Source organism: Maniola hyperantus, chromosome 1 (genome assembly GCF_902806685.2).
Source record: "Maniola hyperantus chromosome 1, iAphHyp1.2, whole genome shotgun sequence".
NCBI lineage: Eukaryota > Metazoa > Arthropoda > Insecta > Lepidoptera > Nymphalidae > Maniola > Maniola hyperantus.
In genome coordinates this window covers 4,234,471-4,256,693 of record NC_048536.1, presented here as the reverse complement: position 1 = coordinate 4,256,693, position 22,223 = coordinate 4,234,471, and the positions used below count along the sequence as shown (strand labels likewise).

The window sequence follows — 22,223 nt, the reverse complement described above, 5'->3', positions numbered from 1 at the left end:
CCTTCCAGTATTCAAACTGCTGCGCCTGAATTCAGCGACTACCTACGACCTATTATATTATATTCTGTGCTACGACTCGTCTGATGTCGTCCGTCCACCTAGTGAACCTATGTCCAGCATTGGACATCTATAGGTTGATGATGATGATGATGATGATGATGATTGAAACTGCGTACTTTCTTGATCTTATCGAGATTAGTATGCATATGGCAAAGCCGCGTTTAAAATTATTTTTAGCATTTTCGCTCAAAATACAGAAATATTGAAACCGTTTTGAATTTAGTGCAGGAAAAATAAAAAGCTTATTTCTCTGAGAGGATATGACCCCGTGGGACCGTTTCCGATAGTAACTTGTAATCGCTTCCGGTACTGTATCTACCTACTTTATTTTCTAAGTCGTAAGTAGACTTTATATCTTACTAGTACCTATTTAAAAAGAAAATTCCTGACTTACCTATACTGACAAACTCATCAACGCCGAGTCCAAATCCATGAACCTATATAGAACTGAAATATAGAGCTGAAATTTTGTACGAAAGGTTCCTTTTACAATGACGAGAAATGGGGCTGGATTTCTCTAAATTCCAACGAGATCATTGGCAGTCTTCACACACCTTTGAAAACATTATGGAGAACTATTAGGCAGACAGGTTTCTTCACGATGTTTTTCATCACAGTTAAAGCCGGTAATCTCTTATGATTCATTTAGATAGAAAATGTAATATAATCTGAAATAAAGCAAATGAAATGTCAATCGAAGACAAATATTATTGTTTAAGTCGATTAACAACCCAAAAATTTATTTCGAGTAACTAAGGCCACTAAGTATAGGTACAACATAAAACTTTTCTCATAAAGACACTAGGTAGGTTCACACCCCCACACACCGTTAAATAGTTAACTTTAATCTATAAATAGAATAAAAAGAAAATTGATCAAAGTGTCAAAACCAGTCTTGTTTTTTTACCCGGCACCTGCCTGAGAGAATATTCTGGTAAAGGGAAAGCAATATGCTCGATATTATTGGATCTCGATTCAGGAAGCTTTTTCAATATTCCGTACACTCACGCTTAATTGCCTTAAGTATAATCATAATACTTCCATCGGAAAAAGTATTCTCTACCAATTTATATGAAGCGTTGACGATATGATGGGTTTATCAAATCATCATCATCATGAGCAACCTATTACCGGCCCACTACTAAACACGGATGTCCTCTTAGAATGAGAAGAGGTTAGGGCTATTCCATACTCCGCCACACTGCTGGCGGACTATGACCTTCACCACAATATCATGAGATTCTGGTCTAGCTATGCCTACGTACCACGACAAATATGAAGATTTTGAAATACCGATATTTCGACCCGCTCGTGAAGTTCCAACGAAAAGAACAACAAAGATCTGTGCCTACATTCTGTAAAGTAAAGCAATACGTCATGAAGCCACACTAGGCAGCCATATTTCACATGTTCTGTCATACTGCCAGTGCCATATACAGTTTTTTTTAATTACTGAGTCGTAAAAATCGAACAGAAGGCGTTGTCTTACCAAGCATTCCTCGCTAGGCCTTGCCTTTGACATAGCTTAGGTCAATGATTAGTCTGCGGACTTGGCCTACTAAGTAAACCACTTAGCTACTTACACTTCAAGATCTAAGTAAGTACATATTGATTTACTTAGCTGCCCCGGCGAACTTTGTACCGCCCAACAGTCGATTCTTAAATTTTTTTTAATACTTTAAATTTTTCTCTCCGTAAGAACCATCCTCGCGTACTTCAAGGAATATTATGAAAAAAGAATTAGCGAAATCGGTTCAGCTGTTCTCGAGATTTGTGATCAGCAACACATTCAGCGATTCATTTTTATATATAGAGATAATCTCACGCTTTAAATAGGTATCCTTATCAGTACGTCGAGAATAAGGAGCTGAAGAGATGGTGGAAAATTGTAAGTAGGTGCTTAAAATTTTCACTACCCATATTATAAATGCGAAAGTGTGTCTGTTTGTTTGTTTATCCTTCAATCACGCCGCAACCGAGCAACGAATCGACGTAATTTATGCATGGACATATAGTTAAAGACCTGGAGTTTCTTCTACACGCTGGCCGCCAAGCAGGACGCACCCTCTCCCATCTGGGCCGCAGGCTTATGAGTCGTCTATTATAATGAGGTTAATCAAGCACTTCCTAAAAAAATTCCACCGTCTCTAGGCGTAATACAAGCAAATAATGGTTCGAGGCAAATTTTTTTGGAACTTGTCACGTATTTTATTTTTCTTCAAGCGTATCGATAGAGCCGTCAAAAAATACAAAGGCCTTCTAATTCTCGACATGTCTACTCGATACGAAACTATGTTACAAACGCTTTGTATCTTATGATCCACGAAATACTTGAGACAAAGGGAGACAAGTGAACGTTTTTGGTGAAATTGCTTTTAGGTATTTATGCTGAAAATGTGGTTGTTAATGGATGTCGCCCTCATGTGTCATATTGTTAGATTTATCTTTATCCATTTTAATTTCTCAGTAGAGACATGAACAACTTGTCTTTATTTCAGATAAGGGATCTTTGGGAATTTGAATCGGGCATCCACTTCACGTCATCAAAAGTATCTATCGTAAATTCCCGGATTTACTAAAGGTCCGGAAAGTAGTAAACTTTACAGCTCTGCGTAGATCTTAGCAGTAAATACTTACGGTGGTGAAAGTTAAATGTAACTTCTAATTTTCAGGAGAAAGTAAAAGTTTTCACCGTTGTCTCTTTATTAAAAAAATTGTAATGATTAATCAAAAATAATTCGACTCGAAGAAAGTTCTTCATAAAGTTCTCAAAGGTGAGTGAAACTTGCCAATCCGTAGGCATAATCAGCATCGCCAGCATGGTGGACTATAGCCTAAACCCTTTTCATTCTGAGAGAAGTCCGTGCTCAATAAGTAGTGGGTCGGCAATGGGTTGAGATAATGATGATAATTATGGTGATTACCCGAGACCATCTCATTAAAAAACATTTTTTCATGATCAATATTTTCAGTGTTGTATAGAAGGCAGGCGTTACTTTACGGAAATCCATGATATACAATGAACCAGAAGCTTGATTTGCTATAATTCGCTGAAACAGATCAAATCTGTATGGTGCAACATGCAGCATACAGACGCATGTTTAGCAGTGGGCGGGCGGGCGGTGCATATCGCATGCCGCATGTTGCACCATACACATTTGATCTATTTTCAGCGGATTATAGCAAATTAAGCTTCTGGTTCATTGTACAATATTTTCAGATCATCATCATCATCATCATCATCATGATGATCATATCAACCCTTTGCTGTGCTGGACAAATATTGAACATTATGGATCTCCTCTCGGAATGAGAAGGCTATTTTTCAGATAACAAGGTCCAAACTCCAAATCTCATCACCTCACCCGGTTGCGTGCAATAAATTTATCAAAATTGGTCATAAAGGTCACGCTTTCATAAATATTTAAATTCCATATCGCAAAATGGAGACCGGAGAGCGCCCATTCTGCACTCCACGTGCGACGAAATATTGCATTCGATTTGTTATTTCGAGATTGTAGATTTTAAATCACGTTCAGATTTATTACAGTTTATTTTACAGTGGGAAAACAAATAGACATTTGTTATTCGAAAAGAGAAAAATTGGCACAAAAGTATTATAGTCCACGACAGGTCGAGATGGCAATCGGTATATAAGGCGGAGAACGCCCCGCACGCACGTCACCCGTGCTCGCCCGCACCGAAAGCTGTGTCGGTGTGCGGGGCGTCCTCACTCCTCACCCCGATTGCCACTTCGACCTGCCGTTGACAAGACGACACTGGAGACGAATGTGTGTACCTTGGATGAATAATGTGTGAACACTGAACAGGTATCTATTTTTTCTCAACTGACTGAATTTTTAGGGTTCCGTACCTCAAAAGGAAAAACGGAACCCTTATATCATCACTTTGTTGTCTGTCTGTCTGTCTGTCTATTGTCTTGCGACGCGAGACGCGCATCACGTCGCAAGATTTTGCAAAGTACATATTGAATTTCGGCCCTAAGGTTAAAGTAAGGCCGCAGCCAGTATAAGAGCTGATATTCTATGGTCATATAGGTACATACCTACTAAGTTTCGGTTTTAAGTTTTGGCCCTAAGATAGACCGTAACAAATCCCAAATTATTTATACCTATTTTATAGACAAGGTACATAAAACTTATTCCCGCGACTTCGCGTGGATTTTGGTTTTTAAAAATCCCGTGAGAACTCTTTGATTTTCCGGGATAAAAAATAGCCTATGTCACTCTCCAGGTCTTTAACGATACCTATGCAAAAATTACGTTGATCCGTTATTCCGTTACGACGTGATTTAAAGACAAACCAACAAACAAACACACTTTTATAATATGGGTAGGGATTATACTTCTAGCGTTAGACAAGCAATAACTTGTTATCGTACCTAAATTAAATTCCTTTGATAAGGGTATTTCTTTTGAAACTAAAACACCGCCTGTATGCGTAGGTAGACAGGCTGTGTATATGTGTTTATATTATTACGTTTTGGGTACATTAATTTTATTCGGTTTGAACAGATTTAGGTACACAAAGGTAGGTAGGTATAGGTTGTTTTTGTACTAAATAAAATTAGTTATTATTTGCAGAAACTGGATTAGGTATATCTCTCTTATTTATTGCGGTCTACTTCTACATAGTTCTCTTACAAATTATATGGTTTACTTCAGTATTTATGACGGTGCCTAATTATAATGTTTTAATGGAAAATCCATACTCCTTACTAATATTATAAACGCGAAAGTGTGTCTCTGTCTGTCTGTCTGCTAGGTTTTCACGGCCCAACAGTTTAACCGATTATGATGAAATTTGGTACTATGGTTTACTTCAGTACCTATTTATGACCGTGCCTAATTATAATGTTTTTAATGGAAAATCCATACTCCTTACTAATATTATAAACGCGAAAGTGTGTCTCTGTCTGTCTGTCTGCTAGGTTTTCACGGCCCAACAGTTTAACCGATTATGATGAAATTTGGTACAGAGTTACCTTACATCCCGGGGTTATACTTAGGGTACTTTTTATTCCGGAAAATTAAAGAGTTCCCACGAGATTCTTGAAGGCCCATTCGTTCAACCGATTTATATGTTTAGTACAGAGGCAGCTTGCAACCCGGAAATTGACATGACATAGGCAACAACGCGGACAAAGTCGCGGTCATCATCTAGTATAACAATTGAACATATCGCTCATCTAACCTTATTACTGTGAAATAAAAATGTAGGCTTTATACCTACCTACTTGAAATAATAAATAATGTAAGTGGTTAAGCTCATTAAGTTTTTATTAGAGGCTCGTTTTATCACGATTTAACTTTGAACTGCCCTTGCCCGCAATAAAACAATATTTATCAAGAAACATCATAATATACTAAACAAGCAGTTGCCCGCGACTTCGTCCGCGTAAAATTTCTGGTTTCTCATGAGATCTGAAATTTTCCCGCTGCAAAAGGCCGCACTTACCTACTCACTCAGTCTCACCTTAAGGCACGGAACCCAGAATACCTAAATGGCAATTTTCATATCTCAAAAACAGGATTTTCATATAACTTTTAAACCCCCATTTCACCCCCTTAGGGGGAGAATTTAGTTGGATCCTTTCTTATCTAATACTTACCCCCTAGAAAGAACCTACGTTTCAAATTTAAAGTAAAGATAACAATAGTTAAAACTTTTCTATAAACACTTTTCCCCCCTATTTTACCACCCTTAAGGGGGAAATTTCCCAAATTGACTTATACAGATTTTTATTATTTAAAGCTAATAACCTAAATGTCGATTTTCATGTCTCTAACTTCAAAAACATAGGACTTTCATACAACGTTCTAGTAAGAACCTACCTTCCAAATTTCAAGTTTGTAGGCTTTATAGTTCCTGAGATTTCGTGATCAGTCAGTCAGTGAGTGAGTGGTATTTCGCTTTTGAATACTTATATTTAGATAGATATAGACTAAATTTTCGACAATGGTTGGAGTGTACTGAAAGCCGAGAGGTCTTAGAAACAGATCAAATCTCACCCTTAGATCTATTGTTTTGTTGTACCTACTCCAAAAATAATAATAAAAACTAGCCCAAACTTACATTCTATGATATGCCCGCACAGCGGAAATTCCCGCGCAGCGGAAAAGTTAAAAACCTAAAAGTCAAAGAATCATGAAGCTTATAGTAAAAATTGGTACGAATGTTGGGAAAGCCAATATTGACCGGACTATAGTAATAGGTATAATTTATATCCCGTAGTGTGAAATAAGCTTGATACTATTTTAGTCCTGTTATTTTAATTTAGTTTAGCGATACATAATTAGACACAATATACAAAAGAAACGACAAAATCTCCATTTATACAATGCCTTGATATCTACATTTCTGATATCACTACCCTTATTATAAATGCGAAAGTGTGTTTGTTTGTTGGTTTATTGGTTTTTCCTTCAATCACGTCGCAACGGATTATCGTAATTTTTTGTGAACACCTGGAGAGTGACATAGACTACTTCTTATCCCGGAGTTCCCAGGGGATATTTAAAAACCTAAATCCACGCGGACGAAGTCGTGAGCTAGTATATCCATATAATTTAATAGCTATATACCTACTTAAAGCTTTGTATGGAGTTTGGGGTGATATACGAGTAATACCTCAGTAGGCAGATTAAAGCAAAATGCCTATCCGATTTCACCGCTAAGGCGCTTAAAAAGGGGGAAAATCCTAAGGAGCAATTAATTGATTTAATTCCCCTCCTACTCCATCAGAATCTAAACCTTCGGTCTAAGATAAATCGTATCTATCAGAAGAAATTCTTTAAATTCCAAACAAATTCCTAAAAGGCCGGCAACGCATCGGAATCACTTAACATCAGGTGACCCGCCTGCTCGTTTGCTCGCTATCTCTATTTTTAAAAAAAGGTTTGATGACCAACTGCCGCCTGGATCTAGATTCATCATTACCATCATCGCAACCCATCGCCGACTGAGGGTTCCGTACTACAATCGTATTTTATCGACATTTTGCACGATAAATCAAAAACTATTATGCCTACGACACGACATTTTACCACTTTGGAAGTTTCTCTCGCGCAAACTATTCAGTTTAGAAAAGAATGATATTAGAAACCTCAATATCATTTTGAAGACCTATCCATAGATACCCCACACATATGGGTTTGATGAAAAAAAAACTTTGAGTTTCAGTTCTAAGTATGGGGAACCCCAAAATTTATTGTTTTATTTCTATTTTTGTGTAAAAATTTTAATCAGAATACATCTACTTACCAATTTTCAACAGTATAGCTCTTATAGTTTCGGAAAAAAGTAGCTCCGACTCCAAAAAATATTACTATAGAACTACAATAACTCTTGTGTACATAATATATTGGATAATAAATTAAATTATTTTTTACTTTTTAGTGTTTGTGGTTATTGATTAAAAAAAAAAAAAAATCACAATTTTTAGTGGCCCCATTGTACTAAAATATGACATGCCTGTTAAAAACCTACTGTTTATAAAGCTATTGCACTGATCGCCAGCAATTTACTCTTATCCATCGAGGAGTTCCGTTCTCCATCTCCGAAGATATTCATCAGATCTTTACTAAATTAAAATGGGACCACCTCTGAAGTATGTCCTACAAAACAAAAAAAGAATCATCAAAATCGGTTCATAATTGACGGAGTAATCGCGTAACAAACATACAAAAAAAATTTAAAAAATAAACATACAGTCGCATTGAGAACCTCCTCCTCTTTTTGAAGTCGGTTAAAAATCAAGTTAATCAAAGTCGTGTGTTAAAATTTTACTCATTCATTTATTGCAGGCGGTGGAGGATGGACGGGAGAGCTGACGATGACGAGGCCCCTACAGATCCAGCTGCGAGGAAACATACACACCACGACTATACCGAACAGGATTTTGAAGGTCAGTCATACAGACAAAATATGAACCAACAGACAGGCGCGCACATCGTATAGTCATATTATACAAATCTAACATCCTACCTACAGCGGTGAGCGCGAGCGTTTTAACGTTCTGGTACGATTCTGCGTAGAAACCGACAAAGGGGTTAATAAAAACAACTTTAAGTTGGTAGATCTTCCAAGTTCTAAAAATCGGATATTACCACTTTGAAAGTGTCTCTCGCGCTACTACTATTCAGTTTAGAAAAAAATTATATTAGAAACCTCAATATCATTTTTGAAGACCTATCCATAGAAAGGGGTTGGTTGGGTTTGATGAAAAAAATTTTTGAGTGTCAGTTCTAAGTATGGGGACCCCCCAAAAATTGTTTTTTCTATTTTTGAGTGAAACGTTTGGTTCACAGAATAGGTGCATCTACTTACCAAGTTTCAACAGCTATAGTTCTTATAGTTTCGGAAAAAGTGGCTGTGACATACGGACGGACAGACAGACAGACATGACGAATCCATAAGGATTCCGTTTTTTGCCATTTGCCTACGGAACCCTAAAAAGCAGCGGTTTGTTTACAGTGGTTTCGACATTAATGGGTTTGTTTTTTGCGAGCTACTTATACTTAACAGAGTTTTTCATTTGTAACTTTTTCCCCGTTAACATAGTCCGTATTATCGACTTGCCTTAAAACGTTTTCCTTGTATCCTTTGCCACGTTTACGTTTTATACGACAATGTCCGTGAGGAGTTGCGTCGGGAGTGTCTTTATGAATTAGCGTTGAGGAAATAGGTCAGGGAGGGGCGGCGGGAGCTTTTACAAAGGCTTGGACAATGTACAAGGGTTGTGAGATAACAAACATTTTGTTATTCTAACTAATCTACATCTACACTTATAATATTATAAAGAGGAAAACTTTGTTTGTTTGTTTGTTTGTTTGTTTGTACTGAATAGGCTCAAAAACTACTGGACCGATTTTAAAAATTCTTTCACCATTCGAAAGCTACATTATCCACGAGTAACATAGGCTATATTTTATTTTGGAAAAAAATAGGGTTCCGTAAGATATTTGGGTTTTTCGGACACAAGGTGTAAAAAATCAACCAGAAAAGTTACTTATTTTGCGTACGCTGCCTAAACTATAAAAGATAGAACCATAAAATGTTCTAATTAATTGTAGATCTTATAAATATCTACAAAAAAGTCCGCGACACACTATACCCATCTATGTCGAGTGAGGCACAGCAACCATTTTTTTATTTAAAAATCTTGAATTTTTTGGACTACATTTAAACGCGTTTATTTTACTCATGCTATTAATCCTTATCAAAATAAATGATTTAATCACTAAGAACAGTTTATGGAGATAATATTTGGTCTTTGAATGATTAAAATTGGACGTTTGGTTTTGAAGTTATGGCGAAATTAAAATATTACGATTTCTGCTGCACGGCCCGTTGTATTATATAAAGAGGTAATGTCGTTAAGTTTGTTTGTAGGGGGTAATCTTTAGAACTACTGAACCGATTTTAAAAATTCTTTCACCAGTAGAAAGCTACATTATTCCTGAGTGACATAGGCTATACGGGATCTTTAAAAACCTAAATCTACGCGGGCGAAGCCGCGGGGATCAGCTAGTAAAGGTATATAAAAGAAAAACCGGCCAAGTGCGAGTCAAACTCGCGCACTGAGGGTTCAGTACTACAATCGTATTTTATCGACATTTTGCATGATAAATCAAAAACTATTAGGTATGCCTAAGCATAAATAATAAAAAAACTGTTTTAGTATGCACAAGTAAAGCCCAATCATACGATACTCCATTTGGTAATCTTGTAACTTAGTAATCTTACTTTGAAAGTTGAAAATAGCAATATTTGTTCTTAAACACATTATAATTTTTTTTCTTGTGATGTAACCACAAATTCACGGTTTTTAGATAATATTTCCCCGCATTTTTGCTATAAGCTACCTTCCTGCAAAATTTCATGATTGTAGGTCAAGTCTCTGTCCCCCGCCATCATTTTACGATTTTGTTTTCATGCAAAACCTTGCACCTATATGCGTAGGTACTCTTGAGGTTGAATTCTCTGTGCAAGAGACAGAACTAAGCGTCATAGAGACATGCCGCCGTAGATATGTAAGTACACAATATTTCTCGAGGCACGAGGTATGAGTTTAATGAAACTTGCCATACCATAGGTTACTCCGCTTGCGATTTCACTTGCAAGCAGTTGAAATCGAAGTTAAAAGCTAATTTGACATTACAACAACGACTACGGAACCCTAAAAAACTAAAAAGAGTAGGTACTTATGTCCTGAAATGAATTAAAAAAATAGATTTGCTATTACGTGTAAAAACACAAAATATTGATGAATTCCTTAATGACAAAATTGCGGGGAAGCAACCGGCTGAGCTTTCAGTTAGTTGCCCACAAGATTTTTTTTTAAATAAAAATGGCGACCAAACGAGCAGGCGGGTCACCTGATGTTAAGTGATTACCGCCATGAACATTTGCAGTACCAGAGGAACCACCAATGCGTTGCCGCCCTTTCAGGAATTTGTTTGTGCGCCCCTTGAATAACCCCGTAGTATGTATGGTACATAATATAGTGAATTGGTGAATTTTGTTAATTGAAAGTAGTAACTGTGGTTGCTGGTTCTTCTCAGTAAAATTTGCATTCCAACCAGGTGGTAGAGTCACAGACGTAGCATAAAAGACTAGCTGTCCTACAAGAAATAAATACGTACCTATTCGATTCGATTTGATTTGAATAGGCTTCAATTATTGGCTGGGTAGGTACATAAGATTCATCAGCCAATGTAGATAGTCCTCGTTAGATTGCAAATTACCGTCGGCCGCAGAATGGGATAATTTGCTTTGAGCGTCCTGAGAACTGATCTAATTATTATACCAAATGCACGATATGAATATACTTATTACTGAGCAAGCTTGTGTGTGTATCGGTAGGTATATAGTACCCGACGGAAAATATTGCACATTGAACCTTAGAAAGAGATTTTGGCTTCGTAGAGTGTCGTCCTTGTCACTCATAGCTATGTGACATTTTATCGGTCTCGACGACAGAGACAGCGGCCTATGAAACCGTTATCTCTTTCAAGAATTTTATGTGCAATATTTCCTGTCGGGTACTGTATATACTATTTGCAACATAACCAAAACTTTCAGATGTCCGGCAACCTCGACAAAAGCACTACCCCTATTATAAATAGAAAGTGTGTTTGTTTTTTTGGTTTGTTGGTTTGTCCTTCAATCACGTCACAACGGTGCAACGGATCGAAGTCGTTTTTTGCAGGGGTACAGTTTAAGACCTGGAGAGTGACATAGGCTACTTTTTATCCCGGAAAATCAAAGAGTTCCCACGGGATTTTCAAAAACCTAAGTCCACGCGCATGAAGTCGCGGGCATCAGCTATCAGCAGGGTAGTGATTCTCATTTTGAGAGGAGACTCGTGCTCAGTAGTGTACCTGCGATAGGTTGATATGATGATGATGATGACTAGGGGTATCAATTATACGGATAGAACATTATCATAGTATACTTTACGCATACTGCGATGATAACATAGTAAAAAATCTTTTTCAGGGCACCGAGCGCATACAGTGTTCGTAGGAGTTCACGTTCCAGCTCGAAGACACTCCCACCGCAAGCATAAGCACCATCGCAATGGCGAAAAGGACCCAGAGAGACCTGGTAATAGTCGCTTGTATTATACTCCAAGATTTACTAATTCACTTGAAGCTAAGGAAGAACCTGAAAATCGTTTGCTGCCTTCGAGTCAGGGGGTCCGGGGTTTGATTCCGGATACCCAGGTATAGTACGCGACAGGACGAGATGTCAATGGGTACCTACTAAGTAAAGACTTTTTGAATTCGAGGACCCACCTCCTCAGCCCTGATACTGTAAGGAATTATTACAACCCTAAATCGTGGTGATCCCACGACATTTTTAAAGAATCATGCGTTTAAATGCATCTCGGGGACGGGCTACTACGGATAAGCCATTTTTTGCCCTGAAAAATCAAAAGTTCCCATGGGATTTTTAAAACTCTAAATCCACGCGGGCGATGCCGTGGACATCAGCTAGTATATTATATTTTGTACCGCCCGCTTGCTATATCAAGTTGCTAAAAGGTAGGTTTCTTAAACTTGGTTCTTGAAATATGCTTGAAATAGTAAAATCTGAAGTTGCAATTTGCACTGGACTTCTTCCTATTACAAAATTTTTATGCAATTCCCCTATCATTCTGAGAAGCCAGCGCTCAATAGTGGACCGGCGATGAGTTGATCATGATGATGATGATGATGATATTATGCTAGGTAAAATGCCTTTCGATAGATTGACACTTGCAATATAGGCTGAAATTCGCAATATAAGCAAGAGTAAGTAGATATCATAAATCCATCAAACAACAACGATTTGCGATAATAGCAATACATCAATCAAAAGTTTCGCGATACATTTTCCCCTCGTGTCGCGAAATGTCGAGTTTGATCAAACTGTTTCGAACTCTTCTGTGTTTATATCCCCTTTATAACGTTTGATTTTCATTTTTTCTCTCCATATAAAACGACTCGATCTCGTAGTAATAAGTGTTGAGGCGAAGAATACAATTTTCTTTATTAAAATACGAGTAGATACTTATTCGCCCCCTCAGAAATTTCACTCCAAAGGTTATGAAAAGGTTCGTTAGCTCATTGAAGATGAAAGCAAATCAGATAAGTTACATAACAGTTGTCAAGATTATGAATCGCGGTCGAAAATACCTATTCTATTTTCTACCTATGGTCGAATTTTTTGGTAAATATACAAAGTATACCTATACTATAGTGCGCGACAGGTCGAGCTAGCAATCGGGGTATGGGGCGGAAGGGACGCCCCGATTGCCATCTCGGCCTGTCGCGTACTATATCTGTATCACAAACACTAGCAAAAAGAAGTAAAAACATAATATTGAAAATAAAATTTTGTGAAAGGGAGTGGGAAAATGGCGGACGGACATACATTCTAAAAACGTTTTAGGGTAATTTGTGAGACGGGGGCTGATTACAAAATGACATCCTTTTTCAAACTCAAAATGGAGATTTTTTTACATTTAACTATTGAAAATAATCTGAAAAAGTTCCACTCCTTATTTCGCATGGCACAGTGGGTGATAACTGATATCACGCTGCTATTTCTTATCGTCACAATTTTTTCGTAATGATATTATTTATATTTTTTATATTATGATAAGTTTCTATGTGTACCTACTAAGTACTAACTCGTGAACTTTCTTGAACCTTTTTAAATGTTCTTATATCATGCAAATTACTAATAAGTACTTTGTAATTCATTCAAATCCTTAGGCCCACCAATAATGGCTCGAGGTCGAAGACTTAGCGTAACGGAAGATGGCGAAACATGTAAGACGAAAAAATCGCGATTCATTTAGATATTCTCTTACCCATCTATAACACCAACCCATCTATCAACGAGATTTCTTCTACTCATCTCCCATTGTAAAATCTGGTTTGATTTTAGTAGCATGAGAATAAATCATTCGATATCCATTTTCTTTACTGTCTTCACGAACATAATATTTTAAACTAATGTCGGATGCATGGTCGGTTTTTAAAATTATATTCAGTATATCATTTCTTCGGTTTCTATATTAGTTGGTAGTAGTTTTAATTCATGTTTAATTTTATCTGTGTTCCAAATAAATTAATAACTCCAAGTTAAAATAAATGTACTTGTCTTCAATTACTAAGAGGCGAGTCACCGAGGCTAAGCGGAAAAAACTGGTTTGCTAGATCAAATGTTTTAGGTATTTACTATTAAATAATGGCCTTGCTAAAAATATACAATATACCTAAAGACATTGTCTAAAGAATGTGCTACTATACACAATAGGAAGTACTTCACTCGATCAAATAAAATCTTGAAATAAGCCGAAATAAAAGTCTAAAACGAATTATTTAATACTAAAATTTCTGACTTGGCAAATAATTTTTATATGGAAATATTTGTCTTTAAGTACTACAGAGAACCTGCTTTTTGGTTTTCAACAGGACTTCTATAATTTATTAAATTCAAATTTAACTTTTGAAACACAGAATTTGAACGTTTCCAAGCGGTTTACTTCAAAGCCGCGCTGCCCGCCTCGGTGACTCGCCTTAAGCTTCATACAATTTTCTTTTCAGTGACTCCACCTGCACAAAGAGTGCAATTCATACTTGGGGAAGATGTTGACGATTCCTCTTTTGAATCGCATCCCCTTTTTTCTGAAATGGAAGAACTCGTCAAAGATGGAGACGAGTTAGAATGGAAAGAAACAGCTCGATGGATTAAATTTGAGGAAGACGTCGAAGAAGGCGGCAACAGATGGTCGAAACCACACGTTGCCACACTTTCACTTCATTCACTATTTGAATTACGAAGTCTAATTTTGAACGGAGCAGTTATCCTCGATTTAGAAGCGAGTTCTTTGGAACAAGTAGCTGAAAATGTTCTCGATAACATGATTGTTGAAGGTGCTTTAGCCTACGATAGAAGAGAGAAAGTCAAGGACGCACTATTAAGAAGACATAGACATCAACATGAAAGACGTAATCACAATAACATGTCACGACTGCCTTTAATCCGGTCCTTAGCAGACATAGGCAGAAATCACTCTTCCTGTAAAAGTAAGTATAATCCATTGCGTAAATAATGCAATCAGAGGTTTTGCCGTCTTCATTTTTCTAATCTTTATTAAAATAGATAGATGACATGGGCAATGTGATACAGTATTATGTTAGATTTCCAGGATGGTGGCTCTCGACGCTCCAGTCCGAGGAGTTGTCGGGAGTCCACTACAGCTCCAAATACGCCCTTCCTTCATGCAGTTGACACGAGAGGCTCATACCTAGCTGTCCCAGGTCTGGAAAAGCGTTTAAAAATGATGTGCGCACAAAACCACACCCTTTTACTGACACTTAACACGCAAGCACAACCCAGCTAATTTCAATTTATGCACACTGTATATTTATTAATTGGTGTTATTGTGTGATCAACTAACACTTACTAATACCAATGTAGGCCCTTGAAATTCTTTTGATTTGTGATCAATTGGCGTTATATTACAGTGGAGGAAAGCAGTACATCAACTGGACATACCCACAAAGGAGAATTTGGTCGATTCCTAGGCATCTCTAGTGCGGGTAACCGCTTATCATTAATCTGTCTTCATCGATGTGTTATATTTTTTACAATCGTATTTAAATGTTCTACACTAAAATTTTGATGTCCTTTGTATTCTCATTTTTTATTATTTGGGCTCAATGCAATTTCTACATTTTCATTAGACGTAGGTACATTGCTATTTTAATAAAATTAGCTTTTGCTGTGCTTAATTTTATATTATTTAATCATGATTACTCATAGGTCATAATCATTAAATACTTAACTCATAGTAGGAACATTTAAAATGACTTTGTTCTTTTGAAAATTAGACGGTATGAAAATCATTACACTCTGGTACTTACATTTTTTTTAAATATTTTTTATCTTGATGTTTGAATTTACAAATTAGATTACCGGCTGCCTTTCTATTGAGGTAAACAGTTGACATCTAAGGTGATATATTTGTTATGTATTTTGCAATCTTCTAGGTGGTGCACACGACGAAGGAATGGTAAAAAGTCCGAGCAATTTATCTATGCATCGTAATCACAGCTCAGGCGATCTTCCTATGAATGGCGATATCAACCACAAAAGCAATACTCATTTTATGCGTAAAATACCTCCTGGCGCAGAAGCTTCTAACATACTTGTTGGTGAAGTTGACTTCTTAGAAAAAACTCTTTCTGCTTTTGTAAGGCTAAAAACAGGAACGATTATGGGAGATTTGACAGAAGTACCTGTTCCTACACGATTTATGTTTGTATTACTTGGACCTCCAAACAGTAATTCAAGTTTTCATGAAATTGGTAGAGCAATGGCTACTTTAATGTCCGACGAAATATTTCATGAAGTAGCCTACAGAGCTAAAAAGCGGGATCATCTTTTGGCGGGCATAGACGAATTTCTAGATGCTGTAACAGTGCTACCACCTGGTGAGTGGGATCCTGCTATTCGTATAGAGCCCCCCGCTGCAGTCCCTTCTCAGGATCCTCGTAAACGTCCGAATGACAATAATCCTAAAGAAGAACTTGACGAGGAAGAAGAAGAGGCAAGACTAAGAGAAGAATCTGGGCTGTCCAGGAGTGGAAAACTTTTTGGAGGTTTAATAAATGATCTCAAAAGGAAAATGCCTTGGTACTGGTCTGATTTCAAAGATGCTTTAGCTATACAATGCGTTGCGTCTTGGATATTTCTTTACTTCGCCTGCCTTTCCCCAATCATTACGTTTGGAGGTTTACTGGGTGAAGCCACTGGAAAAAATATGGCAGCAATGGAATCTCTTGTTTCTGGATTTGTATGTGGTATGGGCTACGGATTTTTTTCGGGCCAACCATTAACAATATTAGGATCGACAGGTCCCGTGTTAGTATTTGAAACGATAGTTTTCGAGTTTTGTAAACAAATTGGATGGAATTATATGTCATTTAGATTTTGTATCGGCACTTGGACTGCTTTAATTCTGATTACTTTAGTAGCGATTGACGCAAGTGCTTTGGTTTGTTACATAACACGTTTCACCGAGGAGAATTTTGCTACACTGATTGCATTTATTTTTATATACAAGGTAAACTTGTATAAAATTATTTTGATATGTGGAAATTATAGGTTAAGCACTGTTTATTAGGGGTAATAACACATTAAAATTTTCCAGGCCGTTGAGAACGTGATTTCTATTGGTAAAAAGTTCCCCCTGAAAACGCGCCCCGATGAAGTACTCAATTACGAGTGCTTTTGTTTACCAAGCAATTATTCAAGAATGCCTGAGCAATTTAATTGGTCTACGGTTGATAAGGAGTCTTGTCAGGTATGTTGTTATTTAATTTCGCAGGCTGAGTTCTAGGTTGTTCAAAATAAATTCATATGAATTAGTCATAGATTAATTATTGGTCTCGCATGGATTTAGTTTAATGTAAATATTTATTTATTTATGTTAAGTTATTGCTCAACATTTTTTAAATTATTACTTACAAAAAAAAAACGAGACATTTCACCGCGATTAATAGCCTCATCTGGTGACAGAAAGGATGGCAATTTTTTGCGCAACGCTTCAGCCTGGCTGTCCAGCGCGGAAATGCAGCCAGTATTCTTGGCATCATTCCACGCGGGCATGATTTGTATAGTAATTAGATAAGGCTAGCTTTAAGTCTTATTGTAATATTTTCATTTAAAAAAACTTGAAAAAATATTGAAATCATAATAGCTAAATTACCTACCACTTTGTTCTTTGATTTAGTTTGCGGAATTGGTGTTCTTTTGGTTCCAGTTGTATAATGGTACATTAGCAGGTGGAGGATGTGACACAAAAGTGTACGTACCTGATGTATTTTTGATGTCCATAATTTTATTCCTCGGGACATTTGCAATTTCAATTATTTTAAAAGATTTCAAGAATTCTCTCTTCTTTCCATCCAAGGTAATTTGCACCTTGCTCATTGTCTTTTATGAAAACAGTGACTCATTCATAATTTTATTATTAACTTTACATTTTCCAGGTCAGACAGATCATCAGTGATTTTTCAGTTATCATAGCCATATTGTCAATGTCATTTCTGGATTACAAAGTTGGTGTAAAGACCCCGAAATTGGAGGTACCGTCCGAATTTAAGCCCACACTGCCATCAAGACAATGGGTCATAACTCCTTTCAGCGGTAACCCTATCTGGTCAGCTCTTGTTGCCGTATTGCCTGCTTTATTGGGGACCATCCTAATATTTATGGATCAGCAAATAACGGCAGTGATTGTGAACCGTAAAGAAAACAAGCTAAAGAAAGGCTGTGGCTATCACCTTGACTTGTTCGTCCTCGCGATTCTCATACAAATCTGCTCCATTATGGGACTACCTTGGTTCGTGGCTGCGACAGTTCTCAGCATCAATCATGTGAATTCCTTAAAAGTAGAATCTGAATGTGCTGCGCCGGGCGAAAAACCTCAATTTCTAGGGGTTAGAGAACAAAGAGTGACACATATCCTCATATTTTTAACCATAGGTTGTTCAGTAGTATTAACTCCTGTTTTGTGTCTTATACCAATGCCAGTACTATTCGGTGTATTTCTGTATATGGGAGTAGCGTCCTTGAAAGGTCTTCAATTCTTTGATAGGATTCTTATAATGTTTATGCCACAAAAGTATCAACCTGACCACATGTTCTTGAGACAGGTAAGTGTTTTCCGATACGCGGTAAAAAATAGGAAATACATCAGAGAAACATAATATTACAAAAACAAATATGTTTCAGGTACCAATTCGCCGTGTTCATGTTTTTACTGCCATTCAGTTGACTTGTCTCGTCTGTCTCTGGGTGATAAAATCTTTCTCCTCGACGTCTATTCTGTTCCCACTGATGCTAGTGGTAATGATCGGCATCAGAAAATCTTTAGACCTTTTCTTTACGAGACGTGAGATGAAAATTTTAGACGACGTGATGCCAGAAATGTCAAAAAGAAACCAAGACGAACTTCGCGAACTCAGCGATGTTGAGGTGGGACGGTATTCAAAACTATCCCATTTTTGTTGTCGAAAATAAGCTCATTTCAAAATCACATTATGCACATAGTTGTCATCCATGTACACAGGTAGACTAATTTTTGTTCAACATTGACAATTTATATTACCATGTTATGATTTTCAAAGACCAAATCATATCGACGAAACTGGAAGATAATCTACGAGGATTTTCATATACCAACATGTAATCGCTTTCCCATATACCTTTATTTCAAATGCCTAGATTTCAGGAATGCTTGTTTAAAAACAATTCTCAGGCTGTTCCATTGTAGGACACCAACAAGAGTAACCCCCCAGCGTTTCAAGAAAATCTACAAATTCCGCTTATCAATGGAAATATTATGAATATACCTTTGGCATCAATAAATATATCTGAAGAGATGAACAAAACTGGAATTTGGAAACAGGTTAACAATACTAATCTACTTAAAAATAGGACCGATGCAAAGGATTCCAAGCAGAAATCCGGTAAAAAAGTGTAAGTACCCTGGACGTAGATAGCTATAAATAGCGATTTTAAAAATCTCCCTTCTTTTAAACGACGTAAAATGCTAAATCTAAACATTGTCATCTTCCTGAAAACTTTCGCATTTATTGATTTAGAGCTGACTTTTCAATGATAACCTAAATGAGATATACAGAGAGATTTCTTGTACATAAACAAAACTAAGCCGTCAAATGTATTTGTAGCTAAAGCTATAAGGCGATTGAAAATTTCTTAAATATTCCAGTATAAAACACAAGAAACTAATATCAAAGAACGCACTATCCGAAATCGAAAGGCGTCTCTCTACGATGGACGAAGTAGAGGAAGACGACCACTCAGTGAAGGTGTGCATCAAAGATACCAAATTTTAACATCAACTCATTTTATGACCCTGAAGAAGCACGGCATGGCACGCACCTGTCACACGGCACGAGGCACTTTTTCCTTTGTACTTATCTCGGGCAACAAAACGTGTAGCTCCTTAGCACGAAAGTGATTATCATAGCTATAATCTCAATTATTGTGATTGGCCGAATTTATGGTATTCTTGCTACACCTACGGGTTTTCCAATAATGAGAAGGGTCAGTCAATTAGAGGTGATTGCGATTAAAACTATAGTGTTAAAGGGCCTGGCCTGGCAGGTTCTAATAATTTGGCAAACACTAGTCTTGTTGAATAATATTAAAACTAATACTAAACCTATATCTTTTATCTTTTCTAACCAGTATTGTTAAAGCTTCCTAAACCGTGTCTGAGAATCATAAAGAAAAAGTGCCTGATGCATACCTTTAGATGTAGCTCACTTATGTAGTTACGATTACTATTTAACTTTAACTTTTTTTTGTAAATACCTACCTACATTTACTTAATTGTGTTGTATTGAAAATGCTAGAGTATCTGGTAGTTTGAGGTACTCGTAAACCCTAAATATTGTTTGTACCTTCATCATTGGTGGTTATCAAAATTATCTTCAAATTAAAATAGTAATGTGGGTTCATTAAAACATGAATTTCTATAACTGGTAAGGATTAATCGACATGATTGTTAACGTTTTCATCTTTTGGGACCGTATTATTTGTAACCATTTAAATTAGTATTTTATTAGTCAAAGGTTCCAAATTGAATAAAAACGAAGTCGTTGTGATAAGTGGAATCATATTTTTTTATAATCATATTACTTTAATTAATATAAGTTGTAGTTAAATCAATTAATTGTTTTCCCTACGTTGTAATATAATTCCGTAATTTTTTTTAAACATCTACTGTACATTTAATAAGTATATTTTAACTTTTAATATGTAATAGTTATTGTTCTGCTTTAAATGTTTCATGATTAATGACTAATTATACGGGTAGGTAGAACTTGTTCCTATGGGTTGCATGAAATCAATGCCTTGGCATGCTTCTTTTGTCTATTACGAGTAGACTAATTCTTACCTTTTGTACATATTTTTCAAGACTGTAGATCTTAGTTCCTACAGCCCATTTCTTTTTCAACAGACGCTAATATTCCATCTCTTTCTTTATTTTTACGGTTTGGATGGTTCTTATGGTTTAAGGTTTATTATTATTTAAATGTATGGTAGTTTGTGGCTTTTATTTCCTCTGGATGATTTTCAGAGTGACCTTCTAAGGCGCAAGGATTCTTGGAGTAGCGGACTTAAAAAGATTACCTCTGCCGAAACTTCAGTGTAAACTTTTGAATTTTGCAACTTTCATAGGGTTATTCATGTTGATACTTAAGCACGATATATAAATATAAACTATAGTACGCATAAAATGACTTTTCACGCGCCAATTTAACTCTATGTGTCAGTCAAAAGTAGGGTTCACCTTTAAATTATGCACTAAAATCGTACTTTTCACATGACAATTGACATATAAAGTTATAATGGCGCGTGTGAAGTCCTTTTGTACGTATGATACTTTACTTTTCTATTATAACAATGTAGTTTAAAACATACCAATATATTTTTAAGTTTATTTGGACATTAGTACTTATTCGGCCGTACATGATTCTATGAACTAATCTAACTTTAAACTAAATTAAAATCAGTATAGCACTGACTTTTCCCTTAAGGAAAGACAGTTGTGAGATTTATTTACAATCGAATTAGAACTATTGATTCATTCTTAATTGAGATCAGAATTAACGCTGGTTATTATATTTTTATGCCCAAAAGCTGTTCATTTCATGGATTTTCTTATTTTTACTCATCGTGCTGCGCAAAATTAAATAAGTATTTTTTATATTTTGTCATCTACGTCGATTTTTCAAGTGTTAGTAAAACTCAATTTTCATTGTCAACAATTTGCACGATCATAGGTTAATATTTGCAATGATCGTGCAAGTTTTTGTTAGTTAGAAAGTAAATCGGCACAAATTTACGTAGATAACATAGATAATATTCTATTCTAGATTTAACTGAATCGATGTGTTTATGTTCTTACAAGTATAAATTGATATTGGTAGACAGCTTTATTCCCCAAAAGACGTTATGAAATTAGGTTAGTATCAAGATTTTTTTTATATGAAAAAATGATTATTATCAACAACAGAAAGTGTTGGTCATGGTAGGAAATACGCGATACAAACGTTTAGATAATAGGTACGTACCTACTAAAAGTTGTCTGCCCATATCAAGTAAATGCAATTAATCAAAACTTTTTAGATCAATTTAAAACACATAATTATGTATAAGTAGTTGGCATAAATGTGTTAAATAGGATAGTATTTTTAATTTTAGACTCATGATTTGTAGAACCATCATATAGTTAGTATGAAATTGCTAAGTATCTATAATAATTCATTCTCTGTACAATGTCTATACGACAAGAAAAAGCCAGCATCACTACCGACGCAGCCGGTCCCAAAAATCCATTAATATCTAAGATTCGCTGAGGTGTTCGGGACATATCTATTGGGCATATTATCCCACCAACATTTTTGGCAGATTTATTGTAACTTTTTAATGGAAATGTATTAGCATATATTAGTATTAAGAGTAATGAAAACTGTATGCGTTTTACCTAAGCACGTTATTCTGTATAGGTAATGTATTGAAAATTGATCAATTTCATGTGT

The 22,223-nt window shown here is 36.2% G+C and overlaps 1 protein-coding gene across 11 annotated transcripts in view; it reads left to right on the top strand.

The window, feature by feature from the left end:
• Positions 1-22,015, top strand: part of Ndae1 (Na[+]-driven anion exchanger 1) — a 30,242-nt gene extending 8,227 nt beyond the window's left edge. Inside the window, exons 2-15 of one of the 11 annotated variants that reach the window (XM_069500487.1) lie at positions 7,887-7,987; positions 11,584-11,691; positions 13,347-13,403; positions 14,184-14,666; positions 14,781-14,900; positions 15,108-15,182; positions 15,633-16,708; positions 16,796-16,948; positions 17,408-17,557; positions 17,637-18,302; positions 18,382-18,624; positions 18,923-19,128; positions 19,382-19,481; positions 20,759-22,015. In XM_069500487.1, coding sequence (XP_069356588.1) covers positions 7,897-7,987; positions 11,584-11,691; positions 13,347-13,403; positions 14,184-14,666; positions 14,781-14,900; positions 15,108-15,182; positions 15,633-16,708; positions 16,796-16,948; positions 17,408-17,557; positions 17,637-18,302; positions 18,382-18,624; positions 18,923-19,128; positions 19,382-19,481; positions 20,759-20,833 — 3,603 coding nt within the window. In that variant the 5' untranslated portion in view covers positions 7,887-7,896 and the 3' untranslated portion in view covers positions 20,834-22,015. The other 10 variants (XM_069500491.1, XM_034982749.2, XM_034982040.2 and 7 more) reach the window with 10 other exon arrangements.
• Positions 22,016-22,223: the final 208 nt, after the last annotated feature.